Source organism: Centrocercus urophasianus, unplaced genomic scaffold (assembly GCF_019232065.1).
Source record: "Centrocercus urophasianus isolate 14NV4802_14NV808 unplaced genomic scaffold, USGS_Curo_1.0 seq_947, whole genome shotgun sequence".
NCBI classification, from domain to species: domain Eukaryota; kingdom Metazoa; phylum Chordata; class Aves; order Galliformes; family Phasianidae; genus Centrocercus; species Centrocercus urophasianus.
The window spans coordinates 41,567-57,028 of NW_024885585.1; the positions used below are offsets into that span (position 1 = coordinate 41,567).

At 57.8% G+C, this 15,462-nt stretch overlaps 2 protein-coding genes across 5 annotated transcripts; one reads left to right on the top strand and one right to left on the bottom strand.

Moving 5' to 3' along the window:
• The first annotated feature begins 1,197 nt into the window (after positions 1-1,197).
• Positions 1,198-9,786, top strand: RELL2 (RELT like 2). 2 transcript variants are annotated; one of them, XM_042839500.1, is made up of 8 exons: positions 1,198-1,217; positions 1,703-1,916; positions 2,620-2,685; positions 2,763-2,829; positions 2,941-3,129; positions 6,674-7,154; positions 9,049-9,091; positions 9,301-9,786. In XM_042839500.1, the coding sequence occupies exons 2-7, from the start codon at positions 1,709-1,711 to the stop codon at positions 9,088-9,090; spliced, it is 1,053 nt and encodes a 350-aa protein (XP_042695434.1). In that variant the 5' UTR covers positions 1,198-1,217; positions 1,703-1,708; the 3' UTR covers position 9,091; positions 9,301-9,786. The 2 variants fall into 2 exon arrangements, with proteins under 2 accessions (XP_042695434.1, XP_042695433.1); XM_042839499.1 differs by having other exon boundaries at positions 6,674-9,786.
• A 3-nt stretch (positions 9,787-9,789) lies between these two features.
• FCHSD1 (FCH and double SH3 domains 1) lies at positions 9,790-14,929 on the bottom strand. 3 transcript variants are annotated; one of them, XM_042839498.1, is made up of 19 exons: positions 14,854-14,929; positions 14,621-14,718; positions 14,464-14,509; positions 13,573-13,646; positions 13,203-13,347; positions 12,991-13,127; positions 12,850-12,913; positions 12,641-12,769; positions 12,370-12,492; positions 12,187-12,282; positions 12,006-12,113; positions 11,822-11,926; positions 11,369-11,617; positions 11,206-11,289; positions 10,943-11,120; positions 10,651-10,856; positions 10,470-10,560; positions 10,339-10,406; positions 9,790-10,170 (listed from the first exon to the last, which is right to left on the bottom strand). In XM_042839498.1, exons 1-19 carry the CDS (start codon positions 14,872-14,874, stop codon positions 10,111-10,113), a joined length of 2,082 nt encoding a protein of 693 aa, XP_042695432.1. In that variant the 5' UTR covers positions 14,875-14,929; the 3' UTR covers positions 9,790-10,110. The 3 variants fall into 3 exon arrangements, with proteins under 3 accessions (XP_042695432.1, XP_042695430.1, XP_042695431.1); XM_042839496.1 differs by having other exon boundaries at positions 10,339-10,560; XM_042839497.1 differs by having other exon boundaries at positions 9,790-10,560.
• Between the last annotated feature and the right edge of the window lie 533 nt (positions 14,930-15,462).

Genomic DNA, 15,462 nt, shown 5'->3' on the forward strand with positions numbered 1-15,462 from the left:
TTCTATGCAGGGTTCCCCTGGGAAAGGGGATGGCGTGATCAGGACTGGTTGCACCCCCCGTTTGGACTGCTATGCAGAAATGCATTGGGTGGGCGGAAAGACCAGGGAGCAGAAAGGGATTTATTGTGAAGGACAGCGGGGGCATGAGAACAGATGGGAATCAGCCTCACCCTACATCTCAGGAGAACCCGAGACTTGCAGTGTGCCCTTAGAAGAAGCAAGGTGTAAAACACTTTTAATGTCCCACTCTGTGCCATGCTATATGCTGTTGCAGTGTGTTGGGCTGAGATCAGATGCCCTCTCATGCAGCCATCCTGGCTTTGTTCCCATTGTCCCCCCCTTGCCAGGCTGATGTGCCTCCATTCCATCCTGGGACAGCAGACAGAAGGGTGGCACTGCTGACTTGATGACCTCCTCAAGTCATAGGATGCAGGAGGGTCTGTGGCTCTTTGCAGCTACTGCCAGGGCTCTGATGGCCACTTCTGGATGCGGAAGGGAGCTCTGGTGGTGGCACAGCTAAGTGCTGTGGGTCACCTGCCTGCACCTGTTCTCAAGGGCTCAGCTGCACGAGGAAGCTCAGTGGTGGTGGTGGAATGGGACTGGTGTCAGCAGGGCTCACAAGAGCGTTGGGTGGCTTTTGGGTGCGGGATACAGAGGTGTCATTTGCAGCAGAAAAGATTGGGGTGAAACTTCCCAGACTGAGGACAGAGAGGGAGGTTGTGGCACTGAAATGTTGAACAGCTCAGACATTTTGGGGAAGAAGGGAGAACTGTTTGTGCTGACATGGGCTGCTGGATCCACAGGGGCTCCTTTGCAATGCTTCTAACCATTGCAGGCAAACGCACCTCGGTCTGTGCTCAGACACTTTCCAGCCAGCTCTTCTTCACTGCTCCAAAAACTGCCCGGGAAGGGGGGTGCTGGGGCAGGGAGCAGCGTGCCAGCACCCGCTGCTGCCGCTTGCCCCGCGCTGCAGCTGCCAGCAGCATTTCTCTGAGCCTGCCTGAAGCCATCCCCCACCGCGGGCGTTCCGGAGATCTCAGGCTGAGGACGAGCGGGTTGGCAGCGGCCGCCTCGGCAGGCAGAAGCCGCCAGGTTCCTTCCCGAGGAAGCCGGGACAGCGGAGGATGCTCGCGGCGGTCCAGAGCCGCGGGGATGCGGGGTTGCTAGGAGGCAGGTGAAGGTGACGGGGACAGCGCTGCGGAGCACCGCAGGCCCAGGTACCGCCGCAGCCACGCACCGCACCGCGGATGGGGATGGGAAGGCGGGCGGCGGAGGAGCGAAGTGGCTCCGGGGGTTGCGGGGAGGATGCGGGAGCTGGCGGTCGCTCGGTCCTCCGCCCGCCGTGAGTCACGAAGCGGGAGGGGGGGGGGGGGGGGGGGCGGGGGGAGAGCGGGCGGGGGGCTTTGCGAAGTGATGGTGGGGGGTTGGTGCCTTTGGGCTGCTGTGCGCGGGGGGGAGGGGGAACGCGGCCGTTCCCGCTGCTCCTGCTGCCCTTGGGATGCTTTGGTGGCTGCGGTGTGTCCTTGGGAAACAGAGCTGAGCCGGCCATGGCAGGGCTGTGCCTTCATCTCATCCCCAGCTGGGAGCCGGGTCTGACCCAACAGGGCCTGGAGGCAGCATGGGGGGGGACTGAAGGAGAAGAGGAGGAGGAGATGCAGGCAGCCTGGTGGGGGTCTCCAAGCCACCTTCCCCCTTCTCCTAGATCCGTATGTCCGACCAGAGCAGCAGTGAAGATGGGGAGTCCGACTCCCAGCACAGCCTGTACATGGTCTTCCTCCTTGTTTTGGTCTTCTTCATCATGGGGCTGGTAGGGTTCCTCATCTGCCATGTCCTGAAGAAGAAGGGCTACCGGTGCAGGACGTTCCGGGATGAGCTCGACCCAGATAATAAGGACGTGCTGGCAGAACTCCAGGCCAGTGAGTACAGGGGATTGGGGGGCTCTGCTGCTGCCCTTTGGGACTCCTCAACCACAGCCTTTGGGTGTGAGTTGGGCTGGCTGGAAGATGCATGGTGCGACGGGGCAGGGAGCTCGGCCCTGCTGCTGTGGGGCTGTCCCTATCACAGAGAGCACTGAGTGTGTGTGAAAGGCAGAGCTTGGTCCCAATAAGCTGCTTGACTTGGCTGCACATGGATGGTATCTGAAGTTTCCAGGCTGATTTTGATTGCTGGAGATGCCACGACCTTGGGAAAGTCTCTTGGGCTTCTAGGAGCATGGCAGCAGCCCCTGACTGTGCTCCGCAAGGCAGCTCCCCACCAGCTTGAACCTGCTCATAGGAAAAGCCAACCCTGCAGGCTGGGCTAAGGTCTCCCAGCCAGGGCTCCTGTCACCAAAATGGCCAAAGGCCTGTTGTGATGGGTGCTGGGGATGGTTTCCAAAACAGGGCAGATGTCCAGCCATATTTCCCCAGCGTGCCCTTTTAAGCTTCAAACACCATAACTCTGGGACTTCCTCCATTGGAAATTGTTTCTATGTATTTAACAAGCCCTCCTTGGTTTTCTTGTATGTGAACTTGTCCCATTTACCCTTAGAGACCTTTAGCCCTGTAGCACCCTGCAGATTACAGGAGCTCTAATGTTGGCCCAATCCCACCCCTCAGGCGCCATAATTTCTCCTTTCAGATGAAGAGGAGGAGCTGAATGAGGACACCGTGGAGAAGATCGTGAGATGCATCATCCAGAATGAAGGTGAGTGTTTCCTTGGGCTGGCTCACAGCCTTGCTGGCCGCTTTGGCTGACACAATCCCTTTTTCCTCTCTCTTCAGCAAATGCAGAAGCCCTCAAGGAGATGCTGGGGGACAATGACGGGGACATAGCAGTGCCAATGCCCAGGTGAGGGAAACCTATTCCAGCTTGTGGCTCTTCTAGAGTCAGGGAGAAGAAACCGTCGTGTGTCACCTTGGTGCTGAGGATTTGACCTGTCATGTCCTTTTCCTCTTGCAGCCTTTGTCCCCACCGTAACAGCCAGGATGGAGGCCCCCCTCACCACCATACAGTGCACCTGGGCTCCACGCAAGCCCCCTGCATCCACTGCAGCAAAAGGAGGAGGCACCCACTGCACCGCCAGGGCCGGTCCAAGGATGGCAAAGGCCGGATGCACCCCGGAGAGACCACTGTCTTCTCAGTGGGCAGGTACTGCTCAGACGGAGCGTTGCTCCACGAAGTCTTTTCTGTCCCACTTGTCCACTTGCCTCATGCTCCTCCCCATCTCATGTCCTGGGTTGGCCCTGCTGTTGGGTCCTCTCACACCTCGAAATTCCCGTGGTGTGTGGCTGTGACACGTGGGTTTCCTCCCTCCTCCTCCCTTTGGTGACTCAGGCTGGGGTTGTCCCGCTGGCTCAGAGCAGAGCAGCACCAAACCCACGTCCCTTCTGAGCCTATAGCAGGGTAGGGGGCAGCCTTCCTGTGGGGCAGGTGGTAGGGATCTCATGGAGAGGGGGGACAGCAGGTTCCTATTGCAAGTAACTCCCACCAGAATGAAAGAATGGCTATTCTGCCCCAAGTCTTCGCCTGCAATAATGATGATAATTAGATAGTGTGGGAGGAAGGTAAGAATAGGGGAGTGCAATGACAAATCCCACAAATAGTCTCCCAGTCCCTATCTGTTCTCACCTCAAGGGACTTCCTGAGCTACCTGTGGTCTCTGTGCTGTGAGTAACTGATGCAATCTGTGACCCTGCCCAGGCTGCCCCATTCCCCAGCAGAAGTGTTCTGATGACGTTCAGCCAAACTGGGCACCAGGGTTGTGGGCTTTCTACCATCAGAGGCAGAAGGGAAGGGAACTGGGGGCTTTAAGGGGAGCTTGTGCCCTTGCTGCCAGCTGGCCTGGGTTTTGGGACTGGTGGCTGGTAAACAAGACCTCTGTACAGTTGCATATTCATGGCTAATCTCATTCCCTGGCCAGAGCCCAGCTCCGTCTCTCCTCCATGTCCTTCATCCATGCTCTTCTCACTCACCTCTGAGTGCATGAAGAAGCTGATCTCTGTCCCTAACTGCACCTTTCCTCACATTCTGACGTTCTCCCCTTATCCTTGTTAGGTTTTCATGTCACATAAGATGTTTCCAAGGTTATGTTTTAAGTTCCCACTTCCTGAATCTCCTTGGTATGAGGTCTGACTGCAAGGTTATTGTAGTTCCACCGCAGCTGTGCAGGGCTGGAGCATGTGGCCCACGAAGAGCTGCTGAGAGAATGGGGTTTGTTTGGCCTGGAGAGGTCTCTGGGGGGATTTAATTGCTCCCTAAAACTCAAAGGGATGGGAGGAGTTGAAGCGAAAACGGAGCTGGTCTCTTACTGGAGATGCACATTGGAAGGGCAGGAGGCAACAGCCAGAAGTTGCAACAAGAGAAACACGGATGGAGCGTGAAAAGAAAATATTTCATCCTGGGACAGGGACTGTAGGAGCAGGGAGATGGATGTTCAGGGAGGCTTCCAAAACCCGCCTGGAGAAGGCCCTGAGCAGCAGGAATGAGGGTGGGAATTGGCCCAGTTATGAGGGGACAGGAAGGACTGGAGACCTCCTGAAGGCCTTTCCCGCCTAAACAATCCTGTAATTCTGAGTAATCAGGGCTATGTGTGCTGTACTTTCATATTATTGAATAATTTGCCATCTTTCTTAGGGTTCTCCCTAAACCTTTCATCTTTGCCATCTCTCTACCATGCTGCTGGGCAGCCCCATAAATGAATGGCAGAGCTCATCCACGACCCACAGTGCTCTCATCCCGGGTTTGCTCAGCTGCAGCATGCTGTGTCCTATTGAACCAAGTGTCCCAGCCATGCTGCCTAGGCAGACAGCCAAAGCACTCCTGCCTCATGATCCAAAGGTTTCTTACGTTATCTCTTGAGTCCCCTCCAGCTTCTCGGAGTCCTTTCGTGGCTCTTTCAGGCTGACATTGCTCAAAGACATAACGAAGAAATGGTGTTGTCATTCGTGCCTCCTCCCAGCCTCTCCTTGCCCGATGGAACATTTGTTGGTCTTGTATCATGGTGCAGGTTCTTCATCTCCAAGTCTCTGGATGGAAGGTCCATCTGATGCTGTTTGGCCTGACCCAGTTCTCAGGATGTATCTTCTTCACTTTTCAGTTATGAGCACCATTTCTAGCTGTGATGCTGTCGTGTCTACCCTATAGACATAAACTTATTTTGGATGCTCAGTGCTCTTACGATCTGCTTAAGATCTGCTCTGTCTCTGTCTGGAGCTCCCTGGTGTTGGAAGAGAATATAAGAGCTATGATCCTGAACATCTTTCTGACGTCCCATCCCTCACTCACATCCACTTACTGACCAATCCATCCTTGTTCCACCTCTGGGACCACTCAGTCTGGAGCTGGTCTTTGTTGCTTCACCTCGGACATCTCATCTAGTGCATGGACCTGTGTTCTCAGCTTCTCTTTTTGGGATGGCCATTCTCTTAACTTGTAGGTCTTATGTTTCTTTGAGCAGTGCTTGAGCTAAACTTGCATTTTCTCTGGCTGACTCACAGTTGTGCTCAGCAGAGCCTGGTCCTTCTGTGGTTGCTCCACGTGTGACTCGTGCAGTGAGTGTGGCTGTGGGGCATCATGTCCCTCTGATGAATCCAATGTTCCTTGGCCACTGGACACCCACTCACTCTGCAGATTTCCTGTCTGCTGGGCCAGCAAAAGCTCATAATGCTTACGAAGCAGAATCGGAGCACAGGTCACAACCAGCTCACTTTAGACTCTTACACTTTGCCTATGCAATACCCCTCCCACATTCCAAGGCTGTGGTAGCTCCCTAGCTTCTCCCTTCTCCCCAGCCACAACATTACAATCACCTCCAATTATGGACTCACCCATTATGGGTGTCAGGCCAACTTTGTAGTTGCTCTCCTTCCTGTCCTAGAGCTCTGAGCTGTTCCTGGTGCACGGTAGAGGCTTGGTGACACCTAGACACCATCCATTGTCCCAGAGGACTGTGCACAGTGTGCTTTGGTGGCTTTTAGTCAAGCAGTTCCTATTGGCTTCTGACTCCTCTGATTAAATGCAGATCATCCTGCAAAACCTTGTCTTCCCTCTGCCTGCTGAGATTTCTGGCTTTTGCTTCCTGAACAGTGGTCAGCCACCAGGTGCAACGTCCTCATGGTTGGTAGCATCCCCATGGTTGGTAGTGTCCTGATGGTCAGTAGTGTCCTTATGGTTAATAGTGTCTTCACAGTTGTGAAGTCTTCACGGTCAGTAGTGTCCTCATGGTCAGTATCATCTCTGTGGTTGGTGGCATCCTCATTGTTCAGAGCATCCCTTCCTCCCTGGGCTCAACCCACTTATGGCACATCCCCCAAATCCACACTTTTGAGTCCCTCCTCAAGCCCTGTTTTGGTCAAGCTGCATCTCAGGGCATTTCATAGAACAGAGACCCATCCCCATCCCACTGTGGGGAGGACAGACCACTCAAGTCTGCACCAGTCAGCATCTGGGTTGGGCTTTTTCTCTCTGCAGCACTGGGTGCACTTTCTTCAGAAAATGAGGGAAATATGAGATCAGGTCAACAGGGCAAGGCTGGGAGGGGTATCAGTGGTGTTGAAGGAGTCTGAGGGGTGGAGATCCTCCAACAGCAGAGAAAGAGAGAGGCTCTCAGCTAAAGGGAAGCTGGAAATAACAATGGGAAGGAAACAGCGCAAAAAGGAAGAGAAGAGCTTCTGACCTGGTCACCCTACTGCAGGTTCCGTGTCACGCACATCGGGAAGAAGCCGGCTTTCCATGAGCAGCAGGACGGCGCCCAGCCTGACGGCAGCAAGGAGCCAAGCACGGAGGAGCTGGAGCACAGCAGTGAGCGGTTCCAACGAGAGCAGGCTCACAATGGGACTGTCCCCACGGGTAGCCTGGAGAATGGGGCTGTGCAGGAGGGGACACAGGGTGGCAAGGGCACGGAGCAGAGCCGCACCGGCACCCCAGTGCCTGGCACTGCAGTGGGCAGCTCTCCTGGGAGCACCAGTCGGCAGCGGAGGCTGCTGAGCCGCCGGGTTCTGGGAGGGTCGAGTCCCAGCATCCCAGGTCAGCTGGGGCAGGAGGAGGCCGGACTGGGGTCAGCAGATGAGGTGTCGGATATTCACGGGAGCCTGAGCCTACACGAAGTGCCGGATGAGGTGGGGAGAGAAGACAGCAGCAGGAGGCAGCCCGGAGCAGAGAACATGGGGCAGCAGGTGGGTTCCTTCTCCTTCTTCTTGTCCCTGTGTGGTCTCCTGGGTTGGAGGGGCTGAGGGACCGTGGCATGGCGTCCAACTGAGGTCCCAGGGTGCGTGGGTGCTGCCAAACATGCAATGGCAGAATGTTTGGGGTTGGAAGGGACATTTAAAGGTCACTGGGTTCACCCTCTGCCTGGGCAGAGATATCAGATCAGATTGCTCAAAACCCTGTCTAACCCAACTTAGAGCACTTCCCATGATGGGGCATCCACAACTTCCCCAGGCAGCCTCTTCCAGCATCTCACCACCCTAACAGTGACAAATTTCTTTCCATCTAGTCTAAACCTTTTCAGTTTGAAACTCTTATTCCTTATCCTGTCACTGCTGGCTCTGGTACAAAGCCTTTCTCCACTTTTTTTTTATGAGCCCCTTTCTTTGTAGAAACACCACAGCAAGGTCTCCCTTGAGCTTCCTCTTCTCCAGCCCAAGCTTTTGGGGTGACTCCTACTGTAGAGACTGTAGAGGAGCTGGATGTGGCATGAGACCTCCTCAGTCCTGCTCACCCTGTTCCCACCCCATTCCCTGACTGCATATTTCCATCCCTTTGTTAATATATGTGCCAGCAGGGCAGAGGGATGGTCTTGTTCCACCCTCTGAGCCCTTCTCAGCAATACCAACTGCTGGCCAGGGCATGGTCCAAACGGATGTGGCTTCTCCTTGGGACACACAAAATCATCATGACACTGTTCCTACCCTGCTGGTTCCCACTCCCAAGGGAAGGCAGGGTGTTGTTGGTTTGCGGCAAAGACCCTGCTGCTTCCAGTCCGTTGTGCAAGGGATGTGTTGGTCTCCTTCGTGATTTGGTTCTTTGGGCACTTGCATTGGGATCATCGTTCTTTGTCTCCCTGATGAGGCCTTCTTTGCCTCTGCCCATGGCTTAGCATCCCCCAAACTGGTGGTCTTGGTGCACAGACCTCATCAATGCAACACACAGGTAGGGAAAGATGCCCTGAAGTCCAGGAGGAAATGAATCCAACTATTTGCATCCTGGATGTTTTCCCACTCTGGAGGACTGGTGCTCAGGGAGGGGAAGAGCACCTTGGTGTTTCCCAATCATCCCAACTTTAATGAGCTCCAGGACAGCACTGGTGAAGATGTGGGTGCCCCAGGCAACAAGAGGCATTTGTTCCCTGCTGCTGCCTCAGGGTTCTTAGGAGCCAGAGAATGAGGAAATCAGATGGTCTGGAGAAAGGCCGTAGTGTGCTTCAGTGCTGGGGTTATCCCAGGGCTGGCAGCCTGCCTGGAGGAAGGAGGATGGACATGAATGTGGACAGCCCAACAACAAAGCTGATGGGCTGCAGCCCCTCTCCAGACTCCTATAGGGACATCACCAGGTTCTCCTTCCTCAGATGGCCCACCATGGTGGCAATGACCACAGTCCCTCTGGTCTGTGTGGTCTTGTGCAGGGCAAACACGGGGATGTGGTGATTTCCTTCTGCTCATCAGCTCCTCTGCAATGCCAGACTTCTCCCTTTAGTTCTTTGAGGAGAGCTGGGAAAGGGGGACAAGAAGGGGGTTGCATTCCCCAGCCCTACAGCTGTGGGATGGCATAAACCATAGGGCAGGAGGAGCATGCATAGCCCTGGGCACAGCTACACAACCAGCCCTTGGGCTGTTCCACCAGGGAGAATGGTGATGGGACATCCCTGAGATGTTTGCCCCCCAAGCCCTGGAACCAGTCAGCAGCTACCCCATCTCCTGGGTCCCTGCCAGGACCACCATGAGGGTTGTGAGCTGCTGCCTGGCACGGCATGGGGTACTGGGCTGTAAGTCAGTGGTGCTGACTCCACCCAGAAGGGTCACTGCTGTGGCCACGGGCTGCATGATGCCTGCATCTCTCCTCCCTCCATAGGAGCCCAGCGCTGTGGTGCACGACCGAGGAGCCACTGTGTGATGTGAGTGCTCGTCTCCAGTCTTGGGGCCACATCCAGGGGTGGGCAGGGGGGAAGCCACGGGCAGTGGGTCACAGCCCACCCTACCAGCTTTTGTCTGCGGACAACCCCTATAGTTCTTCTGGGGGGTACCCAGGATCAGGAGATGCAGGTGGAATGGGGCTGCTCCAGACGCACCATAGCCAAGCACCATTCCTGCTCTCTACCCACAGCTCCTCTCCACTCTTGGCCCTGGTGGCTGACAGCAGGCACAGGGCCCCCTTGGCCCCACACAGGGCTGGAGGCTCAGCTGTGGGGGGCAGCTGGCCCCAGCCCCAGCCCGGGCGAGCAACTTGGCATGGCCAGAGCGACGCACGGACATTACAGACCTCATCCCATCAGCAATAGTTACCAAACTCCCCCCACGGCACTCACCACCCCGCTGCTGCCCATGCCTCGCACCCCAAGGAAGGATGCTGCAGGGGTGGGCAGGGGCACCGCCTTGAGCCCCCCAACCCTGAATTCACTGCAGATCACAGCCCCGGCGGTGCCACCGAGCACCAGCACAATGCCCGTGGTGCCAATGGGGAGGGACCACGCAGCCCCCGGGGGTGCTGATGGAGACGAAGCCTCCTGCCCTGCCCCGCTGCAGGGTGAGCTTTGGTGTTGAACTGCACTGTAAATAGATGAGCTAAAACCATTAAAGCTGCTGAACACGGCGGTGGGGTGAACTGGTTTTAATAGGGGCATGGCCACTCTGTGCCCATGCTGGACACGGTGCAGCCACAGCATGGGGAGGAGCAGAGGCCCCAGGGAAGTGATGCTACGGACGAGAGGCAGAGGCAGGGACGTGGCTGCCCCACACCGTGCAGCAGTGCCCCACGAGCAGTGCTGGGCAGGATGTGGCCCCCAAGGAGACCAGCTCAAGGAGTAGCAGGTTGTGCCATGCGTCCTGCTCCCCTCTGCACCACTGGGAATAGATAGCCCAGGGGTGAGGGGCATGTGCGGATGGGCAAAGATTTTGCAGCCTGGGCAACCCAGGGTCAGCTGAGGTCCTGCTCCAGGTCGGGGGCTCGGCCAGGAGGTGGGGGTGGTGCGCGGAGCTGTGGGGAGAAGAACAGACATGGGGCCCTCAGGCTGAGGGAGGGGGTCCCACTGTCCTGAACCCCTCCAGAATCACACCACATCCCAGCACAGAGGATTCTTCTGGCCCTTTTCTAGGCTCTGGGATAGGTTTGGGGGTCAGAGCATCACTGTAAAGGGGTACATACGGGACGGATGCGGTTGGCTGCCAGGTCTGGAGAGCTCTGCCCACTGCTTGTGCCCTCCTGCCTGCAGGCTAGATCCACAGAAGGCTCAGACAGGCTCTTAGTGCCCCCAAGGCCACCCCCCTGGCACTCACCTTCCAGCAGTGGTTCAGGGCCAGAACCCAGACTGGCACTGAGTGCAAGGCCAGGAGGGGAGAAAGGTGGTGGGGATGGTGAGGGAAGTTCCTGCAGACACAGAGACACACAGTGTGGTGGGTGGGCAGAGCACAGAACCCCCCAGACATCACCACCACCACCACCACCACCACCACTAACCTGCCCAGCCGTGCCCCGTGCCCCGGTCAGTTCCTCCACTACCAGCGAGGGGAAGACACCAACTCTGCCATCAAAATCTCCAGTCCAGAAGCCATCATCCACCTCATCCTCAGCACGAGGCAGCACGCGGATGATGGCTCCCTCAGGGAAACTCAGCTCCTCGGGGCTCTGCCCCTCATAGTCGTACAGGGCTCGCACCAGCCAAGCTGTGGGCAGAGTGGCTCAGCACCCCAAGATGTCATCGCCTGGCCCTGCCCCAGCATGATGCCCAATGTCCCCATCCCATACCCACCTCCAGGCTCCAGGACCAGCTCTGCAGCCATAATGCTGGAGAGCTGTCGCTGCAGGGCTGCCCCCGAAGGTCCTGTGGTTCCAGTGCTGGCAGCTGAGCCCGGCTCACTGCCCACACAGCTCAGGCACAGCAGGTACTTCTCAGGGACATAGCCGACCTGCCCTGCCTTGTTCCGAGCCTGGAAGGGACAGAAACCACATTACCACTCCAGTGATGTGGCCCCAGGCCCCCAGCACTGGGACGAGCTGGATGGTAGATCCCACCTTCACCCACTCCTCCATATCGCCATCCTCAATAACTTCCAGCTCCTCTCCCTGTGCGATGGATAGCTCATCTGCATGGCAGCCCTGCAGGGGACAGGTGACAACATGTGACAACCAGGCTGGCAGTGCCATCCTCAGGCGTGCATGGCACCGGTGGTTTTACCTGGTACCCAAAGATAACCCGACAAGTGTAGGGGTAGGTGCGAGCAGCATGCCCAGGCTCAGCCTCCTCAAACGTCTCATCGCTGTCATAGTCATCGAACTCAGTGGGGTCCAGCCCTGTGGGTGCCTCTGTGCTGGGGGTGCGTGGGAGCTCCCCACCTGCCTGCACTGCCCCGGCCAGCCAAGAATCCACATCCAGCCCTGCTGTACGCAGCAGTGTCAGCCGTGCCTCTGCCTTTGCCCTGCCAACCTGTGAGTAGAAGGATGCTTCAGTGACTATGGAGATGTCTATGAAGTAGGGGACAGCTATGGGGTGGGGGACAGCTCAGCCTCACCCCTTCCTCCACAGACCACAGTCCCCAAGGTGGCTGCTCCATAGCACAGCATCCCAGCACAATTCCACACCCAGGATGTGATGAAGTTCGAGGGCACCCTGAGCACATGTGGGACCCACCTCTGCCTTCCAGATGTTTTCTCGCACTTCCTCCATCTGCCGCTCCACAGCAGCCACCTCTGCCTCGGGGACCTGGTGCCTCCTGGCCTCAAGCCTCTGCAGCACCTGCATGGGCAGCAAGATGGGGCTGCAGCAGTCACCCTCTGAGACCCCTTGGGAGAGACAGCCAGGGCTGTGTGCCCACCTCCTCGCCATGTGCCTTGTTCTTGCTGTCTCGTGTTGCACGCATGGCCCAGCGCCGTGCCTCCTTCTCCAGGCTGGCTCCGCCATCCTCCGGCTGCAGAAGGGACACCTAGGCAAGGACAGGGATGTTGGGAAGGGTCCAGGTGTGCAGTAGCCTATATTGTACTGATTCTCATAGCTACCTCCTGGATGCCATCAAGCTGGAAGCGCTGCTCAGGCACCAGCATGAAGGCGGTGTGGTCCTGCAGGAAGAGGAGGAGGTCCTGCTCACGGCACACCTACATAAGGGAGAATAAGGGGCTGGAGGATGCACTCCCATCCCCACCATGTGCCACTCAGCACAGAGATGGGATGGGTGGCAGTACCCGTGCGGCCGCCTCCGAGATGCGCTGGAACCAATCCTGTGTGATCTCACAGCTCTCCACCTCTGCCCGGCCAGCCGTGCTCAGGTGGTCACGTAGCCGCTCGTACAGGTCCCCATCCAGAGCCTATGGACAGCACATGCCCATAGGGAAAGGCGTGGAAACTTGCCAGCGAGACCAGCCCCAGTGCCACAGGACAACCCAGCACCCATCGGGTGACCGTGATGGGACACAGTGTCCCTGCAGCACTGTTGTGTCCCCACACAGCCCCCACCTGCATGATGGCAGGCAGCTCCACATGGTAATAGTGCTCCAGGTGGGCATTGGCAGACACCAATGTCAGCACGTACTCATTCTGCACCCCTGCCCGCTGCTTTGAGTACTCCGCCATCTGCATGGAGAACTGGGGATGGGGACAGCAAGGTGACACACTGTCCCCATTGTCCCCATGCTCAGGGACCGTGCCATCCGTGTGCTGCCCACCTTGGCACTGAGTTTCTGCAGGCTGGCCTTGGTGTGGAAAATCCTCCGGTCACTCTTACGTAGTCTAGTGAGGATGGGGACAGGTAGACCATAGCATATCCCCAGTGCTACCATGGCAGCCCCTGTCCCCTCCCTGCTCACCGTGCCTCCACGTCGGCAGCCTTATCCTTGGCCACCTCGCTGCTGCGCTGCAGCTGGCTGAACTGCTTCTTTGCTTTATCTAGCTCCTTCACCGTTTCCAGTAGCTCTGCCTGCGCCTTCTGCAGCTGCTCCATGCTCTGGGAAGAGACATGAGACCTGGGACATATCTCCACTGCCTCAGCCAGCCCTGCAGATGTGCCCTCACCCCATACCTTCTTGAGCATCCTCTCCTTGGACAGCCGGGAGCTCTTGATGGCCTCAGCAGCAAGGCTGCGGTAGCTTTCAGAGGCACTGACACGTGCCTGCCCTGTGTATGCCGTCCCCTCAATAATGCCCTTCCAGACAGCAAAGACACTCCTGTAGGGATGGGAACAGAGTTCGCCAATCTGTAGGGCTTTCTTACACCCACAGGGTTTTTGGGGATGCCCACAAGGACAGGCAGCCCCAGGTACCACATCTGCAGGGACATCCCACCCAGTGCTGCATCCTCAGGGCACCCAAATCCAGCCTGGTGTTTGTCACCTCCTGGTTAGAAGGCCACAGGTCAACCCCCTGTCCCCATCCTTATTTCCCATAGCCCACCTCGAGTCTCCAGCATCGCTGCGGCCCCGCTGCCAGTCTCTCTTCACAAACTGGCTTGCCAGCCTCTGCAGTGCCTGTGGACAGACTATTGTCACTACTCCCTCGTGGGCACCCTGCTGTGGCTCAGAGGATGGGGGTAGGGGAGGACCCCCCCATCCAGTGGTCACCCCAGGGGGTCAGGTTGCCCATGCAGGGAAACGAGGTGAAGGCTGGCTCCATAAATGCTGCCTTGGGGCAGGAGGCAAAGGAAAGCTCACATGCTGCAGCTTTGAGGGGTGAGGACTAGGAAGGGGATACCGGTGATAGATGCCAGCTGTGAAGGCAGAGCAGCCCCAAGCATAGAGCAACCCAACCCTCTGCCCCATGGAGATGGCCCCCATGGGGTACAGCACCCACCAAGATGTGAGCTGAGAGCCCAGCGCAGGTAAGTGGCCGAGAAAGCAGCAGGGCAGCAGGAGGGAGGCAGAAGGCACAGTGCAGTGAGGGGCCGGGCTGCTCTCAGAGCCCCCTGGGTGATGCTGGAGGAGAGAAGAGGGATCAGGGGGAGTGGGGATGGTGGCACTGCCAAAACCCCAGTGAGCTGAGAAGGGGGGACACAAGAAGGGAGGCTCAGGTGTGGGGCACAATGCAGACCCCAAGGGATGCAGTGGGAAGCCCCAGGAGCTCAGGTAAATGCCAGCCCTGTGATGACCCAGCAGACACAAGAGTGGGAACACTTCCCCCCCCGGGCACTTCCACTGTGCCCCAAAACTCAGCAGACTGCATTTGTGCCACGCTCAGCAAAGTGCTCCAGGATGCATCGATCCCTCCCGGCTGGCACTGCGCTGACCCTTCCTCCCAAGGGCCCCATCCAAGCTCTGTTTGCAGGGCTGATTTCCCACACACCCTTACCTGCCCGTACTCCCGCTCAATCGCAGCCCTCTGCTTGCTGTAGGACCTGTGGGACAAGGCAGCAGAGCAGAAGGTGGCAGTGGGGCCACCTCTCCCTACCACCCCCACGGGTGACACGGCCTTGCCTGCACCTCAGCGGGCTGAGAATGGCCCTTACCTGATGTCCTCCAGCAGCTCGGCATCCCGCTGCTGCTTGCTCTGTAGCCCACACAGCTGCTCGGCAAAATGGAGCTTCACCACCTGGCTCAGCTTCCCCTGCAGGCAGAACACTCAGCCCTTGCTCGGGGGTCCTCGTCCTCATCCTCATCTCCGCCCCCGCCCCCATTCCCGCTGCAGTCCCCAAACGCAGATCCCGATGCCACCCTTACTGCACCCCAACCCCGCTCTCACCTTGCGCGGAGGTGGCTGCATCTCCCCAGACCCGCACCCGGCCCCGCAGCGCGTGTGCGTAGCCCGGAACTGAGGCTCCGCCCCGCCCCTCCGCTCTAAGCCCCGCCCCCCCACTATAAACCACGCCCGTCGCGCTGCCGTGTCCGTTCTCTGTAAGCCACGCCCTTTCACTACAGACCACGCCCACCCCAGCACAGGCCACACACATTTACTGCAGGCCACGCCCACCCAATACAGAACACGCCCATTTACCATAAGCCACGCCCACACAGTATAGACCACGCCCATTTGCTGTAGACCACGCCCGCCCGAGAGGCCACGCCCACTCCACCCATGCAGGTTCCGCTCGGCCCCCTCCCCGCCCTTCCTGATGCTCCGTCCTCTACATCCGCCGCTGGGATGGGACGCGGGGATGCAGGGACAGAGGGGACATGAGGATGAAGGACATGGGGATGCTGGGATGTAGGGGAAAGGAGTGTGGAGGTGTGGGGACTTGGAATCATGCGGATAGGGGGACGGAGGGATGCAAGGACAAGGGGACAGGAGGACAGGGGGACATGGGGACACAAGAACGGCAAGACACAGGAACAGGAGGATGAGGAGAAGGAC